Raw genomic sequence first — 18372 nt, forward strand, 5'->3', positions numbered from 1 at the left:
TTAGATTCCAAGTGTGTTATTATCTTGTCCTGCTCAAAGCAGATGAAGAAATAATAAGAGATAGATAACTTATTTAAATGAGCTCAGTCTCTACATTCTAATGAATTATCCCCTAGAGGACTTATGAATGTGATTTCACAGCCTTTGTCAGTGTACACTGGGGAGTTGGGAAAACTAGGGCCGGATAAGAAAAGTGAGAAAAAGGAAGTACCAATGTTTTCAAAAGTAGGCAGAGGTAAATATTAGATACTATTAATCAGTAAACTTAATGCCAATCTCTACCAAATTTTTAAATGTTTTGGAACATATTTCTCAGAACTATGTTTACTCTTTTCCTCATAAGATTACAAGTACAACAAAGTATACTATACCTATTAATTTTTCCTCTGTACAAAGTACAGTTAAAGTATATGCTAGTAGATATATTTTCATGTATAGTAGATATAGTGTATATAGTAGATACGGGAAATCTTTCTTGTTTGTGTGTGTGTGTTTTCTTTTTTTTTTTAGATTTTATTTATTTATTTGACAGACAGAGATCACAAGTGGGCAGAGAGGCAGGTAGAGAGAGAGAGGAGGAAGCAGGCTCCCCGCGGAGCAGAGAACCCGACATGGGGCTCAATCCCAGGACCCTGGGAGCGTTACCTGCGCCAAAGGCAGAGACTTTTTAAGCCACTGAGCCACCCAGGCGCCCCCTTTTTTGTGTTTTTTTTTTTTTTTTAAAGATTTTATTTATTTATTTGATAGGCAGAGATCTCAAGTAGACAGAGAGAGAGAGGAGGAAGCAGGCTCCCTGCTGAGCAGAGAGCCCGACGTGGGGCTCAATTCCAGGTCCCCGAGATCACAACCCGAGCCGAATGCAGAGGCTTTAACCCACTGAGCCTCCCAGGCGCCCCCCTTGTTTGTGTTTTAATGGAGAAATGACTGGTTGAAAATATTAGAAACCTTTACAATTAGATCAGCAACTGAACCCAGAGCGTTCAAATACATAGCTATCAGTTTTGAGAGAACATTTCTAGGTAGGTGCTTTGGGGTGCCATCTTAGGCCCTGGCCCTTTGTCAGCATATTTATCAGTGAATTTGACTGGGCTCCTTTTAGAACAAGTATTGTTTCATTTTGTATTTGTAACATTTGACTATCTGGCTAGAATTAATGTTTTTTTAAAGGAATGAGTGGATAGATGGATCAGTGAAAGAAAGTGGCTTCATGACAGGGTTAGAAATAGGAGGGGCAGCTAATTTCATCGTAACAAGATTAAGATCTCCCCGGGCTCAAAATCTGGCCCAAAACAAGCAAGATAAAATTTAATCTGGTTAACTGTTGAGTCCTCAGTTTTTTCCTATTTTATGGGTACCACACAGGGATACCTGATTTGAAAGTAATTCAATTTTTTAAAAAAGCATAGCGTTTTAGTTGTTGAACCTATGGTCGTATAGCTGCTTAAAAAGTTAACAGAAGGAAAAAAACAGTTAACCAGTTATGCTGCTGCCCAGGCCCTAGGCATTAATAACAACTAATTTTACCAGCCAGATCGCATCTGAAAACAGGCACCATATTTTACATAACAAACTGACATGTAGAGATCAAGCACAGAACCAGGGGGTGAAAAAATAGGAATATAAGAAACAGTGGAAGAACCATGGAGCCATGAATAAGATTCAAATTAAGGGAAAATGTAATATATTTCAGTATTTAAAGAGCTGTTTTGGGGCACCTGGGTGGCTCAGTGGGTTAAGCCTCTACCTTCAGCTCAGGTCATGATCCCACAGTCCTGGGATCGGACCCTCTGCTCGGCAGGGAGCCTGCTTCCCCCTTTCTCTCTGCCTGCCTCTCTGCCTACTTGTGATCTCTGTCTGTCAAATAAATAAATAAAATCTTTGAAAAAAATAAAAGCTATTTTGTTGGAAAAGGAGAAATAGATATGCTCTTGGATGTTCCTGAAGGCAGTACAAAGATAACAGATATTTCTGGGAGCAGGTTTCTGCTTATTCATAAGGAAGACCTTTGAAATAATAGGAATTGTCTATTGACAGTGAAATCAAACCCTTTGAATTACTGAACTTTCTGCCACCAGAACTATTTGTATAGAGGCTATATGATCACCTGCTAGCACTGTTGTAAAAAAAAAAAAAAAAAACAAAAAACCATTACTAGGGACGCCTGGGTGGCTCAGTTGGTTGGACGACTGCCTTCGGCTCAGGGCGTGATCCTGGAGTCCCGGGATCGAGTCCCACATCGGGCTCCCAGCTCCATGGGGAGTCTGCTTCGCTCTCTGACCTTCTCCTTGCTCATGCTCTCTCTCACTGTCTCTCTCTCTCAAATAAATAAATAAAATCTTTAAAAAAAAAAAAAAACTATTACTATAAGTTGGGCTATGGATCTTGTTTACCCAAGTGTCTAAATCTCAAGGATTGAGTTACAATAACTCAGCAGAGATGAAATCAGCTGACATTTATAGACTTTTCTAAACAAATGCAATATTGTTATGTAAATGTATATTGCTTTATTAATTAATAAGCAGTAAGTGGAGGTAAGATTAGTTATCATTTGGGTTTGCTCGCAAAAGTTGCTAAATTATATAAACCTTTATTTCTTTTAGAGTTACAGTTCTGTGATACTTCCTTTTGGTGAAATATCAGTTAAGTATTTAAATTTTTGTTTAAAGACATTTTGAAATTGACAGTAAAGTAGGGAAAGAAATACCTGTAGTCCTTCCAGCAAAAGATAAGCACTATTTATATTTTTTAAGTTCTGTATCTTTAATTTCTTTTTTTAAAAATATTTTATTTGTATCTTTAATTTCTAAAAGCACTTTTAATTTTTTTTCTTATGAAATATATTGAACATACAGAAAAGGGAATATTAAAAAGTCATTAATCTACTTACTATTTTGCTACTTTTCCTATAGATCATGTACTTCAGATGTTACTTTAAGGCTTCCTTGTACACTTTTTTCCAAAATATCTCCTTTTCTGCTTTTCTCTCCTCAGAAGTATTTTTTTTTCTGAAGTTGATAGATATATCTCCTTCCTATTTTATTTTCATCGAGTCATATTTTTAGAAATTGTCTTATTTTTAAATAAGTAGCACATGTGCATTACAAAAAAATGAGGAAAATAACAAAAAAATTTTTTACACTGAGATATCACCAATTTTAGCATTTTGTTATATGCCCTGTATGTTTTCTGTGTGTACATATTATGTATATTATATGTGAAGAAATTTGCTTTCTATTATTAGCTTTTAGGAATGTCATTTTAATTGAATAATAATTTTATTAAATATTCAGATGCTTTTCTTCTATTAAAATGATTTTTTTCTCATTTAACACAGAAAATTACACTTTTACATTATTATTAAACTACTCTTATCCTTTGCTTCCTTGGTATAAATAGTATAGTTGTGATATATTTTTTATACAGTGCTCTATTTCTTTGGCTAATATTTGGGATTTTTACAACATTCACATATAGGAATGGCTTGGGGCGCCTGGGTGGGTCAATGGGTTAAAGCCTCGGGTGGCTCAGAGGGTTAAAGCCTCTGCCTTCGGCCCGGGTCATGGTCTCGGGGTCCTGGGATCGAGTCCCGCGTCGGGCTCTCTGCTCAGCGGGGAGCCTGCTTCCTCCTCTCTCTCTGCCTGCCTCTCTGCCTACTTGTGATTTCTCTCTCTCTCTGTCAAATAAATTAAAAAAAAAAAAAAAATCTTAAAGCCTCTGCCTTCGGCTCAGGTCATGATCCCAGGATCCTGGGCTCGAGCCCCACATCGGGCTCTTTGCTCAGCAGGGAGTCTGCTTCCTCCTCTCTCTCTGCCTGCCTCTCTGCCTACTTGTGATTTCTGTCAAATAAATAAATAAAATCTTGAAAAAAAAATCAGTCAACATGATACACAGCATAAATAAAGTGATAGATAAAAATCATACAATCTGCTCAATAGCTGAGAAAAAGCTTTTGACAAAATTCAACATCCATTCATGATAAAACCTCTCAGCAAAGTAGGTGTAGAGGAAACATAACTCACCATAATAAAGGCCATATGTGACAAACTTAGAGCTAACTCTAATCATACTCAGGGAGGGGGAAAGAGCTTTAAGATTAGTAACAAGACAAGGATGTCTTGTTCTTACCACTTTTATATAACATAGTACTTGAAGACCTAGGCATAACAATCGTACAGGAAATAAATGTCATCCAAATTGGTAAGCAAAAGTTAAATTTGTCACTGTTTGCAGATAACATGTTATCATATGTAGGAAACACTAAAGACTCCACTAGAAATTATTAGAAGTATTAAATGAATTCAGTAAAGTTGCAGAGTACAAAATTAATAGCAGAAGTTAGTTTGTTTCTCTACAGTAATAACAAAGTAGCAGAAAGTGAAATTAAGAAAACAGTTCCATTTACAAATGAACATGGAAAAAAAGAGGGGGCAAACCGTAAAACAGACTCTTAACTATAGAAAACAAATTGAGGGTTGCTTAGGGGGCTGGTTTGGGGGTGGGAGGGGATGGGTTAAATAGGTGATGAGGCCTAGGGAGGGCAGAAAAGATCCATAAGACAGATCAGACTGATGGTTCCCAGAGGGGAGAGTGGTGGTGAGAGTGGAATAAGAGATACAGGCTTCCAGTTATGGAATGGATAAGTCACAGGAGTAAAAGGAACAGCACAGGGAATATAGTCAATGGTATTGTAATAGCGTTGTATGGTGAGATGTTAGTTAGAGTTGTGTTGAGCACAGCGTAAGGTATGGAATTGTGGAATTGCGATGTACACTGGAAACTAACATAACATTATGTGTCAACTATAGTAAAAAATTAAAACTTAAAAAAATGCCACCTTATAGAAAATATTTCTTCATATATACTCTCCTTCACCTCTCTGTATTATTTCAAAGTAGATCTTGAATATCCTATTGTATTATTCATAAATATTTCACTTTTATCTCTCTAAAATAGAAAGACTTTAAAAACAAAATGCCATTAACTGATACCAAGAATAACATCTAATAAATAACAACTTTTTAGTATTTTCAAATATCTAGTTAGCGCTCAAGTTTCCAGTTGTTGTTTGAACTATTTAAAGACCTTAAGGCATCCCTCGGGTCAGAAGGGTCTACATATCTAACAGTCCTGAGACAATCAGGGGGTTCTAAATGAAATGCATATGAGAAAAAAAATTATACAATTAAAAAAAAGCTCTTGGGCTGGATAGAAGAAGTGTGGTGACAGAGTGGAGGGAGGTGTGTGCTTACCACTTAATGCTTTGGCTGTGCCCATTACCCAGTAGGGAATCCTTGGGCTGGGGGATATTTCCTAGAGATTCATCGATGATCTCTTGTCAGACTCCTGGGCATACAGTGGGAAATGGTATTCCTTCAGTTCTCTTTATCTCCTTCTCTTTCCTTTTCCTCCCCTTAGTCACCGTGGTCTCTCCTCAAAGAGAGTGAGGCCCTCCAAGTGCCGCACATGTGGCCGGGCAGGTCCCTGCTTAACATCTTTACCCTCCACCTCTTCTGCCAGAAAGGTCGGATGGGCCTGCCACTACCTCTGCCACCTATACCACCCCTGGCTCCACAGCCTCTGCTGATGTCCAGTCCATCCACTTTCAGGTGCAGAGATGGTTGGTTCTCTCAGGTGTCCTGGTGTGCTGTGCAGAAGTGCTTTTGTTTATAGATGTTTTGTGGCTCTGATTAGTTGTAAATTGAAAGGTGGGGAAAAAAGAATGACTCATGCTACCATGATGTTGATGCACCTGAAAGAAAACATTTTAACCTAAATTTTTTCACAAACTTTATGAAAAACATCTGAATACTGTGGACATGACTGTTATTTTCATCTAGAAATGTTTTACAAAGTAATCTCTGCACCTTGGATAGTGCTGTGTAGTTTTATGCAGCTGTCTTGGTATATATTTGCCTGAATTATGACTCCCAAAAGCCAGTGTTTCTCTTCACATCCTTTGGCTGAATTTGCAACCAACTTAAGTAACTGTTCATATATGCTTCAGGCAAATGCTTAAGAATTTACAAATCATTGTGAAACGCAAAATAAGGAATAATAGGCTAAGTGCCTTACTAAATTGTTGGTAAATCTGTTTTCCAGTTTATGTTCATGAACACAAAGCTCAGCCCGATTTGTAGGTCTTGTACTACTAAAAACATTATTTCAATGCTAAGTGCAGTGTTTTTACTCTTCAGTTATTTTCAAGTATTATTTTTATATGTTTCTATACACATCATAGGAACTATCCAAAAACCTTGAGCTGAGTACTAACAGTTTCCAACGACAGTTGCTTGCTGAAAGGAAAAGGGCATATGAGGCTCATGATGAGAATAAAGTCCTTCAGAAGGAGCTGCAACAACTGTATCACAAATTAAAAGTATGTATTTATTTATTTAATGGATAATAGATATGTGAACTATATCGAACACTCAGCATTTTAAAACACTTACTCATATTTGTAATTTGGAACAATGTAATTTACAAAATTCTATTCTTTTTTGGTACTTTTAAAGAAAAGTTTTGGTAATATAATCACTATGACAAATGCCAAAAGTGAAATATTGAGTCCTAGTAGAATTGATATAACTGAAATAAGTTATGGAATTTTGGAAGGAATTATGGGAACTAGTGTTTTTCTCTGTTGTGTGTTTGAATAATCCAGTGTTCTTCCTCAGATAACCCTAGGATTATTTTAAAAGTTGTTTCAAATTTTTTTTTTTTAAAGATTTTATTTATTTATTTGACAGAGAGAAATCACAAGTAGATGGAGAGGCAGGCAGAGAAAGAGAGGGAGGGAAGCAGGCTCCCTGCTGAGCAGAGAGCCCGATGCGGGACTTGATCCCAGGACCCTGAGATCATGACCTGAGCCGAAGGCAGCGGCTTAACCCACTGAGCCACCCAGGCGCAAAAAGTACCCTTCATTGTCAGTGTTAAGACTTTATTTAATTTTGTTGAAAGTGTTCTTAATTCTATTCAGAGGTCGTTGATGGGGAAATTTTGTGCAAAATTAAATGCTCATGCATTATCTTACATAGGATTTTCATTTTGTTAATCAAATTCTCAGAAAGAATCATTGCCTCAAAATGATAAAGAACACTGTGTTTTTAAAAAGTCTAATTTTTAATGTGTCAGTAACTCAAAAGCCATGTTTGAAAGATACTAATGAAATTATTTTGGCCTCTGTTGCCAAGTTAGAAGACAGTTGAAGACGCAGCTAGCTCTATTAGTTAGGAATGGGTAAAAAATGAATTTTGCCTTATTTACTCTAATTTTTTTGACTGTCAGTACATATTACATTTTTTAGGGAGATTCATTGCTCTAACCTAGATGTCCTAGAGATATTCCTTTCTGTAATTCAGTAGTTAAGAAGGGAAACTGAGCTGGTATATATATTCTAATTTGGTAAGGAAAATACCAGTTGACAAGGTGAGAATTTTTGTTTTATTGTAAAATGCTACTCTACATCCTTAATTGTATTGTTTTTTGTTTGTTTGTTTTTCAGGAAAAGGAGAGAGAACTGGATATAAAAAACATATATTCTAATCGTCTGCCAAAGTCTTCTCCAAAGAAAGAAAAAGAACTTAGGTCACGAAAAAATGGTATAATAGTTACTATTATTGATAAACATTGTAGCTGTCACTAATAATAAAATCAAATAATTCTAAAGTAGAAGGAAGGGGAAAGAACTTCATTGAAGTAAATTTAAATTTCCTTATAGTTAATTTTCAGAAATCCTCTTTCTCAGTTTTTCCCAAGGTTTAAATTTTTTCTTATAATTTATTTTTGAAACTTTGAAGATAAGTAAGAAGACTCCAGACTGGTACTTGATTATATTTTAATGAACCTTTATTTATGCATCACTTAGCTTTAACAGTTACATATTTTACTAATCTTATTGCATCTATTTTTTTCTACTTCTAGAATATTTTTTTTTAAAGAGTATTTTAAAGTTAATCCCAGCTGTCATTTCATTTCACCCATAAATACTTTGGCATTATTATGCATGTCTTTACTTTTTTTAAACAAAAGTATAAATTTTCATCTTATAAATTGCAGAAAGTTAAAATCAAACTTTGTAAAAGCTTAATAGGGTTTACCTGTCTAAATTGTCCTCAAATTATATAATTGCCAGTAAAACCTAGCAATACAAATGGTAATAGTGAGTAGTCATAGAGCTGAGCAAAACGTGCATTATCTCATGTAGATGGTGAACATATACCAGTTAAATTCCATATATCTTAGCACTGTTCAGTATGATTAGAAAAATTCTTCCGTACTTTTCATGGTAGCTGCATGCCAGAGTGATTTTACAGACCAGTGTACAAAAGGAGTACAAACCAGTGAAGACTTCGAGCTGGAAGAATTTCCTGTGACACCACAAACAGTTATGTGTTATGAAAACAAATGGGAAGAACCTGAATGTCTTACTTTGGTGAGTTTAGCAACATGATTGGTTACTAAACTCTAGGTTTGAAGTTATTCCTAAAAACACAATATCGAACATTTTAAAAGTTAGCAATGATGCTAGTACTGTATCTGTGTAAATATGCAAGTAGCCTTCTGAAGAGAGTATTTTATTAAATTCCTTTGGGTTGATTCTTAGTTTTCATTGCATCTTCCAGATACATCAGGAAGGTTAGTTATACCTTCTGGGTTGGAGATAGTAGTTTTTCTTTTTCTTTCATTTTTGTAGAGAGAGAGAGTGGTGGGAGAGGGAGAGAGAGAATCTTATGCAGGCCCCATGCTCAGTGCAGAGCTGGAAGAAGGGCTTGATCTCACAATCTTGAGATCATGACTGTGCTAAAATCAAGAATCAGGTGCTTAACTGACTGAAGCCACCCAGGTGCCCCAAAGATAGAGGTTTCTTACCTTTTATGTACCCAGATAGTCTCTAAAAACCCTCTTTGCTTTTATACATAATAGCAAATTTTACTAGTTTTCAAATAATTTTTTTAAGATTTGTCTTATGTATTTTGGGGCCTCCTATTATGTGAGAATTTTATAGATCAGCTGAATGTTGATCAAAGTATTGCAGTGGACTCTGACTTTATTTAGATCATTCAAATTAGAGTGAAATTCAGGGGAGTCTGTGTTTGGGCCTTCATTTAAAAGGACTTATAAATACAACACCAGATGTTCTTTTCTCTAAGAGGGTTCCATATTTTAAATTCCAAAGAAAACAATATACTGGGGATCAGCATATTTCATATATTCCTGGGTTTTTATGCCTTAGAGTTTTCCCAGTGGCCCTGAGATTTTTTTCTTGTGGGGTATAAAACAGAAAGGATGGGCTGATTTGGTTCCTGGATAGCTGTACCTGCTGAGTGTCTTTCTTCTTATATTTTCACTATCATTGAAACTAAATCATGTTGTCTCTTTGAAAAGGGTAAAGTGTGCAATAGCAAAGTCATTCGTAACTTTAAAAGGATTAAAAAAATGGTCTTTGTAAGATTCAGCATGAGGAGCAGCAACCTTATACAGTGAAAAGAGTAAAAGAGCCTTGGAGTTAGAACCAGAATTTAATTAAAAAGGCAGTGCTAACATTTTAGTTGTGTGACTTTCTGGAGCCTCAGTTTCCTAATCTATAAAACAGGGATTGTTTACCCATCAGCTTGTGGTAGTGACTAATCACAAAGTTTGTAAAGCTCTTCAGACTGATCCTGCCACTGAAGGGTCTTCGCAAAAGGCAACATTGTTCAAGTGCAAGCTAATTTGCTATTGGAAAGAGATCCAGAATTCAGTGGCTCAAGAAATATATGAGTTTTCTTTCTTTTCGAATAGAGTGAAGGTCAGTGGGTAGTCCATTATAGGTAGATAGCTTTGTTCCTTGGTAGTCATCCTCTTACTATTCTTACATCTGAAAGAGTGTAGTCTTCCTCTGTATGGTTGGAATTGGCTCACCACCTTTGTGAGAAGGAGAAACACGGAAGTGGAGGGCAAGCAGCTTTTATTTTTATAAATGTGATCAGAAGTTGCATACATACTTTCACTCAAATCCCTTTGGTCCTGTTTACTGCAAGTGAGACTAGCAGATGTAGTCTCCAGTTGAGCTGCCTTATACCCTGCTAAAACTCAAGGGATTCCTAACTAAAAGGAAGAAGAGGAAAATTGATACTAGGGGACAACACTCTGCTGTACTAATAATAGGTATTTTACTTTTAAATTACCTTATTATACCCACGCATGAAAGGGACCATAAAAAACAAGTAATTTTAAGTTTATATTTTTATTTGATTTGAATATTATAAAATTTACTGGAGGCTTTGGACACAGTCTTAAGTATAAACTCGAAAGATTCAATGCAGTTGTTACTGCCTGTATTATAATTCAGCAGACCTTCCCACGTGGCCTCCATAATTGGCTAATAACCTTTCCTGGTTAACTGAATTAATCAGATTTTGTTGTGAAACATAAAGCAAGGATACTTCCGAAACATGTGTCTTCAGAATTTTTTGTGGGTTATTGGCTTTAATTCCATGATACTGGTTCTGATGTATGTTATACTTCAAAAATTTTTTAAAAAATAATCTTGTGTGCTTCTAAAGCATCTTTCAAAGGGTGTAACTTGTGACTTACTCCTTTATTAAATTAAAATTGGCTTTAATTTCCAGCTTACTTGGTGTCATATTTAATATGAGATGACTCTGATATTTAAATAGCTTTTTCCCCTTTTGACATGTGAACTTGCATTTTTTTAAAAAATATATGTAATAGGACCTGGAATTGCAAGAGAGAGGTGAACATGAAGAAGCAAGGATTCTAACCCCAACTGTGAAAACAGAAGACAAATTTGTTAAAGATCAAGGACTCCATGTTGTAAATCAGGAAGTTGAAAAGCTGGAGAATGGTAAGAGAATTTGTTTAATCAAGTAATGAGTCAGTATCCTTTGGGAAAGAAAGGGTTAGCATCCCCTGATACTTTCCAGCTGAACAGTAAATTGGTTATACAGAATAAAAAAAGGTTGATACAGTGGTAGGACATGGTCTATTAGGAATCACAAACATTTGAATAAAGTTACTAAGAAAAGAAAAATGCAACTGTTAAGTTGCTTTTTGGAGTTAGGGAAAAAGGACAAGTTACATTCAGAAAATTCAGATGAAGTAGAATTCAGATAAAAGGAAATTTTTGTGTGTTTGTTAACTAAAGCTTGATGAAGAGATAACTGAAAGACAATGCACTCCATTGGCTTGACCTTGAGACTCTAATCTGTAGCCCAAACATTAAAATCAGTGAATTGTGAGGACCTGAATATATTCCTGTATGTATTCTTTCATTTTGGTATGAAAGTTTAGTGCACCAACTCACATAGTTTCAGATACTGAAAATGAAGTTCAGGAATAAATTCATTTCCATCTGGATAAAAAGTCTTAAAGGTATGGGCAAGAGGGATCCCTGACTCTAATCCTCTGCACATATTTCATTATAGAAGCTTCTTGCAGAGAAATCCTTTTTTTACCTTTAAATTATGACTTAATTGTTGCTTAAATTAGTGAATGTATATTTGTGTGTGTGTACTTAACACAGTTAAAATAGAAGATTTATTTATATTACTATTGGCTAAGGCACAAAGGGAGATGCTTTCATAGTATTAAAACATAGAATAGAAAGGTATTATGGTCAGTTGGGTTTAAGAAGATTGGCCCCTTCTTTTCATCTCTATTTTTTCCCCCTGGAGTTTATATGAATTAAGGACCTCAAACATCAGTGAGAATGTATGCCATTTACAAAGTTACTCAGAGTAAGTGGTATTTCTCATGCCCATACCTTAAAATACTTGCGTGTGTATTTTTCCAAAATAAGGACATTTTCTTAAATCATTCCAGTATAATTTTCAACTTCAGAAAATTTAACTTTGATACATTTCTCTAATCTGCTGTCCATAGTACAGTTTTATTAGTTGACATAATATTGTCCTTTATAGCATTTTCTTCTCACCAGAATATGATGATGAATTGTATTTAGTTCTCCTGTCTCTTTAGTTTTCTCTAGATATTTTGTGAGGTCAACATTTTTGATGAATAAAGACCTATTTTTTAAAAATAGAATGTTCATTTGAGGTTTATCTGAAGTGTTCTCTTAATTAGACTCAATTTAATTTATCTTTAGTCAGAATACCAAATAAGGGATATTGTATCTTTTTTAGGGTATGACGTGCAGAGGTTCAATTTAAGTTTAAAATAAACTCCCATCTATCCATCACCTTTCATTCAGTGTATAGCACGATATTAAGTATAAAAAATAGAGAACCTTCTTCCTTACCTCTACACTGAAGAACAAAATTTCTTCCATAAATGTGAATTTTAAATTCAATACACATTAAGTACATTCTTTCTGAATTCCAGAATATCAAGTGTAGCAATGAAATTTATGGTGTTCATTCTCACTATACTGATAACTAAATTAGACTGTTTTGTAGAAGATGACAATTGAGTTTTCCTACTTAAAAATATTAACTGCTGTAAAATCCCGTTTTTAAAAATTTGATTTTACAGAGTGGGAAAGAGAAGAACTTGTTAAAAAGCAAAAAGACAAAATATCTTTGTTAGAGAGAGAAGAAAAGCCTGCATTGGAAACTGGAAGATACCAAATGGAAATATGTCAAATTCAAAATATAGATAAATTAGAGGAAGAGGAAGAAGAAAGGCTGAAGAGAGAAATGCTACTTGCTAAACTGAATGAAATCAACAGAGAACTCCAAGATTCTCAGAATATAAAATGTCCTCCTCTGCCATTGCTGCCTGATTCGGAATCAAAACTGCATTCCCCAGAGAGAAGCCCCAAAATATACATGTTCTCAGAATCCTCAGAGAGAGTATTTAATGGGCATCATCTGCAAGACATCAGCGTTTTCACTACAAAAGGAGATGGTCAGAATCCAGGAAATACTAGAAGCCCAGTCTCCCCAAGTGAGCTTGCATTTGGCAGCTATGTGCCTTCGTTTGCAAAAACATCAGCGAAGTCAAATCCATTTAGCCAAAAGAGTGGCCTTTTGGATGTCCAAAGAAACAGTATAGAGAAACTTGGTAAAGACAGTGTAGATTTAATTACAAGAAGAGAGAAAAAAGCTAATCTGATGGAACAGCTATTTGGTGCCAGTGGCAGCAGCACCATCTCCTCTAAAAGCAGTGACCCGAATTCTCTGGCTGCCAGCAAAGGAGACTTTGATCCTCTAAATTTTCTCTCAGGGGATAAGAGCAGCAGGGATAGAGAACATGAGGAAGATGACGACTTTTTCCTCAGTGAAGGAAGAAGTTTTAATCCAAATAGACACCGATTAAAACATGCAAACAGTAAACCAGCAGTAAAAGCAGTGGAGTCTGTAGAAGATGAAATTGAAGAGGTAGCCCTGAGATGACTGACTGCAGTATACCGTTTTCCAATTGTAAATATTAAAATATTTTAATACAATATTTATTATAAACCTTTAGAATTTTTAATATTAAAAAGTCTTATTAAGGAATGATTTTTAGTCGACAAATACAGTGTAAATGAAAAGAAGTAGATCATATCACACCACCTAGCTAGTCTGCAAAGAATGAAGGAGACTCTTGAATGAAACCAAAAAGAGAGATATATCTTACTTGGTTTTGGCTTTTTTATTTACAAATAGGTTTTACCTCTTAATCAGCTCTATAGGAAGTTTTACTCCATTGCAGTTCATATTTATTTCCTATTTTTAATCCCTATTTATTTATTTACTTATTTTTGGTCATGTCCTCACTGAGCTAATTATAGTCTTGTCGAGTGGAAATTAAAAATGGGAGGCTCTGGGTTGGGAAGCGTAGCTCCCAGATGTTGGAGCCTTGTGCTCTGTGGACGGGAAAGGGGTCCCTTATGTAGCATAGTTGAGCTACACGTAAGTGGAACCAGTGACAACAACATAGGGATTTCCCACTTAAGAGAACCTGCTAACACAGGTTGAATTCAAAAGACATTTGTCTGTTTGCATGGATAATTCCCCTTTCATGGCTCCTAGAAGCTTGGGTACAGTATAATCAGTACTTCTTTTCCTCCCCCTCTTACACTCTATATCTCAGTGACTAGGTATGAGATTTCATACCCAAATACAGGAAATTAAATTTCATCCTAATATAAAAAGATTTTTTTCAACACAATTATGTTTCCAGAGTAATCCAACTTGGAAATTTTAATATATATTTTTAAGGTTTGAACTTACTATCAAAACCAATGATAATGATACTGTAATACTATTGGACTTATAGGACTGATTTTAAAGCAACCTTTGGTTACAAATGTTTTAGAGATGGGGCTTCTGCCTTGCTGAGTAGGGTGGTTATTTTTATGTTGAAATGCATGCGTTGGCCTTCTGCTGTTTGTAGCTTACTTCAGCTACAAAGGAGTTGATGACCTTGGATTATGTTGGGTATGATTGATCTTTATGTAAAGTGGTAATATACCACCAACTGAGGAGAAACACTCTTCAAATGAAGAGTGGTGGAAACTGTTTTAGGGAAAGCATAAAAAAATGTAGGTTGACACTTACTCTAAAGTTAGTTCCTGCCCCCTGCCCCAGAAATTAGTATGATTTCTGATGCCAAGCGTATATACTGATGAGGGGACCAAGTTGCTGTTTTGAGTTCTTATGAATGCTTATTATTGAATATAATTTCATAACAATTTGGCAAGACTTACCTGGATAGGTCTCTAATGAAAAGATATGCTATCTGTCATCTTCTAAATTGTGTTACTGTCATTTATTGGGAACTGAATCTCCCCAAAGTGCTAAAGTACATTAAAAAATTGTTTTAGCAAAGAGATTTTTATGTCTGATATAAATAAGCTTTTAGTATGTTGCAAATCATTCTAATATATGTAAACCACAATATTGTAATGCAGTTCTTGATAAAATATTATGTAATGTTAATTTTGTTGATAGCTGCTAACTTTTCTGCCAAAAGTATTCTAATTTTTAGATTGTTTTAAGCGGCTTTTAAAAAGCCTTCTAGTAAAAGCTTTATATTTAGGTCATTTAATTAGTCTCTTGGTTTTTTCCTACATAATGTTTTCTAGTCTCTTTCACCAGATAAAATAAGACAGAAATATTAAAATTCAACCTAAAATTGATATTAAAATGTACAGAACAGGTTTTTCTTTATGAAGAAACCTCAGAGAGTAAATCTTTTTTTTTTTCTTTTGTAAATGTCAAGTTAAATTTGTTATTTGTACTCAGAACTCTTAACTAATAAAAACTAAAAACACACTCTGGCTCTTTGTTTGAGTTATACCTTAGGTCATTTAGGAAATTCATGGTAGAAAGAGGACCTGCATAGTTAATTTTCATTATTTTTTTTTTCCTGCCCAGTATTTTTATTGAAGTAGATGAATTTGCCCTAAATCAGGTTAGACAGTATGCTGGTCTTATCAGATAATTATAGTTTTAATTAATCCTTTCACCCTTAATAGCTATCCTAATGGCATATATTCTCATAATATAAAAAGGTGGGGGTAAGGAGGATTAAATTGAATCATAAAATAAACTTACTTCATGGCTGACTCACTATTTTTCTGATCCTCCTCTCCATCTCCTCTCAGACATACTCACCTGGTAACCCTGGTTGGGTGTTGGATACAGCAGGCAGATCTGCCTGGTGAAAAGGGGAAGGGAAACGTGTGTTACAGTGACAGTGTGGGGTTTTTAGGATTAAAAAAGGAACTATACATTATCAAGGAAAGATCTGCCTTTAAAGCTTTCTCCTTTCTACACGACAAGTGCCCCTTTCAGATTAAAGTTGCCTTTTATATCATTTGAAAGTGCTCTCTTTTTAGCGCGGAGCATATAGTCATTCATTAACTGGGTGCCCTGCATGTAGGAGGTGCCAGGAGAGTAAGCTATGCCCTGTGCTTGCCCTCGGAGTGAATGCAGAGCGCAGGAGGCCAGAGCACACATAGCTCCATCCCTGCCCTCCCACCAGCTCTCTCACTGTCCTTGGGTTTGCTCAGCTGTTACTGCTCTTGTTTAATACTTTTAAGGTAGTTATGAAGGATGAATGAAATACTTAAGTTAATGCTTGGCAGGGTGCCTGGCACATAAGTGTTCAGTAAACATTAGCTGTTCTCATAGCTGATTGACGTTATTTTAGAGTATAATTGAAAAATAGAGCATAGGTATGTACATATATTGATACTATACTTTGCACGAGATAACAAGCAGAAAAACTCTCCAAGTTATCATAAAACATCTATGCTAAATATATTGTGCCCCTTAGGTCTGCACTTGGAACTTTCCTTGCTTTATTCAGCATTAACTGTGCAGTAAGCTTCACAGCAAAAATGAAATACAGAAAACACAGGCCTTTATGATTGCATAAGGTGAAAATTTGTTCCTGAGCTCTCCCACAATGTGTGTATCCTTGGGTGAGCTACAAAACCTCTCTGTATCTCCTTTTCCCCCTCTATAAGATGGGGCTAATAATAGGACCTACCTCATGGTGACTGCATATGTTAAATGAGTTTATATGTGAAGAACAGAAATGTAAAGGCTCAGATTCTTGCTGTTGATGTTTTGGAAAGGTAATGGAGAAACAGGGAAGAGAAGTGATACTTATTGAATGCCAGGCATGGCAGTTGGCGTTTTTATGCATGTGCTCCCCATAAAATTTTTTCTCAAGTAGATACTGTTACTCCCATTTTACAGTTGGGGCTAGTTGACTGTAATAATGAAAGTGATGGATACAGGTGATAGACTATATTCAGTAGTGTCAATTTAAGAAGTCCAAAGAAATAAGATATTTCAGAAAATACTCTTGCAATAGTGGTAAGGGACAGAAACCCAATCAAACCAGCTTAAACAAAACGAAATTATTTTTGGCTTCAATATGGAGAGCTCAGGAAAGTGTGGTTTGATCTGGAGGTTCACAAAATAGTGTTTACTCTGCCCACCTTTTAGCTTGGCTCCCTTTAGCTGGGCACCCGCTTCAAAAAGAAAATCTTCTCTATAGCTCTGGCAAAAGTCTGGTTGGCTAGTTTATATTATATGCCCACCTACAGGGCTGGTGGCATTGTGTAGAAGGAAGAAACTACTATCCCTCTTCATGGAATGATCACAACTTCTATGGATGGGGAGGCATTTTTCCCTGACGAAGAAATTTTAGACATAAAAAAATCCATTTAGTTATTGTGGGCTTGGTTCTAGACCACCACAATGAAGCGCGTCAGATTATTTTTTTAGTTTTCCAGTGCATATAAAACCTAGCTTTACACTATAGTCTATTAAATGTCCAATGGCATGATGCCTAAAAGCAACATACATACTTTAATAAAAGTATTGCTAAGGGGCGCCTGGGTGGTTCAGTCAGGCATCTGCCTTCAGCTCGGGTCATGATCCCAGAGTCCTGGGACTGAGTCCCACATCAGGCTCGCTGCTCAGCAGGGAGCCTGCTCCTCCCTCTCCCTCTGTCTGCTGGCTCTCCCTGTCAAATAAATAAAATATTTTTTAAAATAATAAAAATATTACTAAAAAAGTGCTTACCATCATCTGAGCTTTCAGCAGGTTGTAATTTTTTTGCTGGTAGAGGTCTTGCCTCGATGTTAATTACACTGACTGATGAGGGTGATGGTTATTGAGTGACGGTGGGTGACTGTGTCAGTTTCTTAAAAAGACAACAATGAGGTTTGCCAAATTAACTCTTCCCTTTCATGGTTTCTCTGCAGCATGCAATGCTGTTTGACAGCATTTCACACAGAGTAGAGCTTCTCTCAGAATTAAGAGGCAATCGTTTCAAAACCTGCCACTGTTTTATCAAGTAAGTTTATGTGATCTTCTAAATCCTTTGTTGTCATCTCAACAGTCTTCACACAATCTTTAGGAGTAAATTTCCATCCCAGGAAGACACTCTTTGCTTATCCATAAGCAGCAGCTCCTCATGCATTCAGGTTTGATCACAAGATTGCAGTAATGCAGTCACATCTTCAGGCTCCACTCCTAGTTCTCTTGCTATTTCCACCACATCTTCACTTACTTCCTCTACTGAAGTCTTGAATACCTCCAAGTCATCTGTAGGGGCTGGAATCAGCGTCTTCCAAACTCCTGCTCATGCTGACACTCTGAATTCCTCCCATGAATCACAAGTGCTCTTAAAGGCATCTAGAATGGTCAATCTTTTCCAGAAGGTTTTCAACTTGCTTTGCCCAGCTCCATCAGAGGATTCATGACCTGTGGCAGCTACAACCTTACAAAATGTATTTCTCAAATAAGATCTGAGTGTGAAAATGACTCCTTGATCCATGGCTACAGAATGGATGCTGTGTTAGGCATGAAAACGGCATGAATCTCACTGTACATCAGCAGAGTTCCTGGGTGACCTGATATGTTGTCGAGGAGTAATAATTTGAAAGGAATCTTTTTTCTGAGT

The 18372-nt window shown here is 36.0% G+C and overlaps 1 protein-coding gene across 4 annotated transcripts in view; it reads left to right on the top strand.

The window, feature by feature from the left end:
- Positions 1 to 15221, top strand: part of LCA5 (lebercilin LCA5) — a 127945-nt gene extending 112724 nt beyond the window's left edge. For all 4 annotated transcript variants that reach the window (XM_044246834.1, XM_044246816.1, XM_044246825.1 and 1 more), the window contains exons 4-8: positions 6239 to 6376; positions 7502 to 7598; positions 8289 to 8431; positions 10714 to 10846; positions 12493 to 15221. In XM_044246834.1, coding sequence (XP_044102769.1) covers positions 6239 to 6376; positions 7502 to 7598; positions 8289 to 8431; positions 10714 to 10846; positions 12493 to 13355 — 1374 coding nt within the window. In that variant the 3' untranslated portion in view covers positions 13356 to 15221. The remainder of the gene's footprint in view (positions 1 to 6238; positions 6377 to 7501; positions 7599 to 8288; positions 8432 to 10713; positions 10847 to 12492) is intronic.
- The last annotated feature ends 3151 nt before the right edge of the window (positions 15222 to 18372 follow it).

The sequence above is a fragment of the Neovison vison genome, chromosome 1 (genome assembly GCF_020171115.1).
Source record: "Neovison vison isolate M4711 chromosome 1, ASM_NN_V1, whole genome shotgun sequence".
Lineage (NCBI taxonomy): Eukaryota > Metazoa > Chordata > Mammalia > Carnivora > Mustelidae > Neogale > Neogale vison.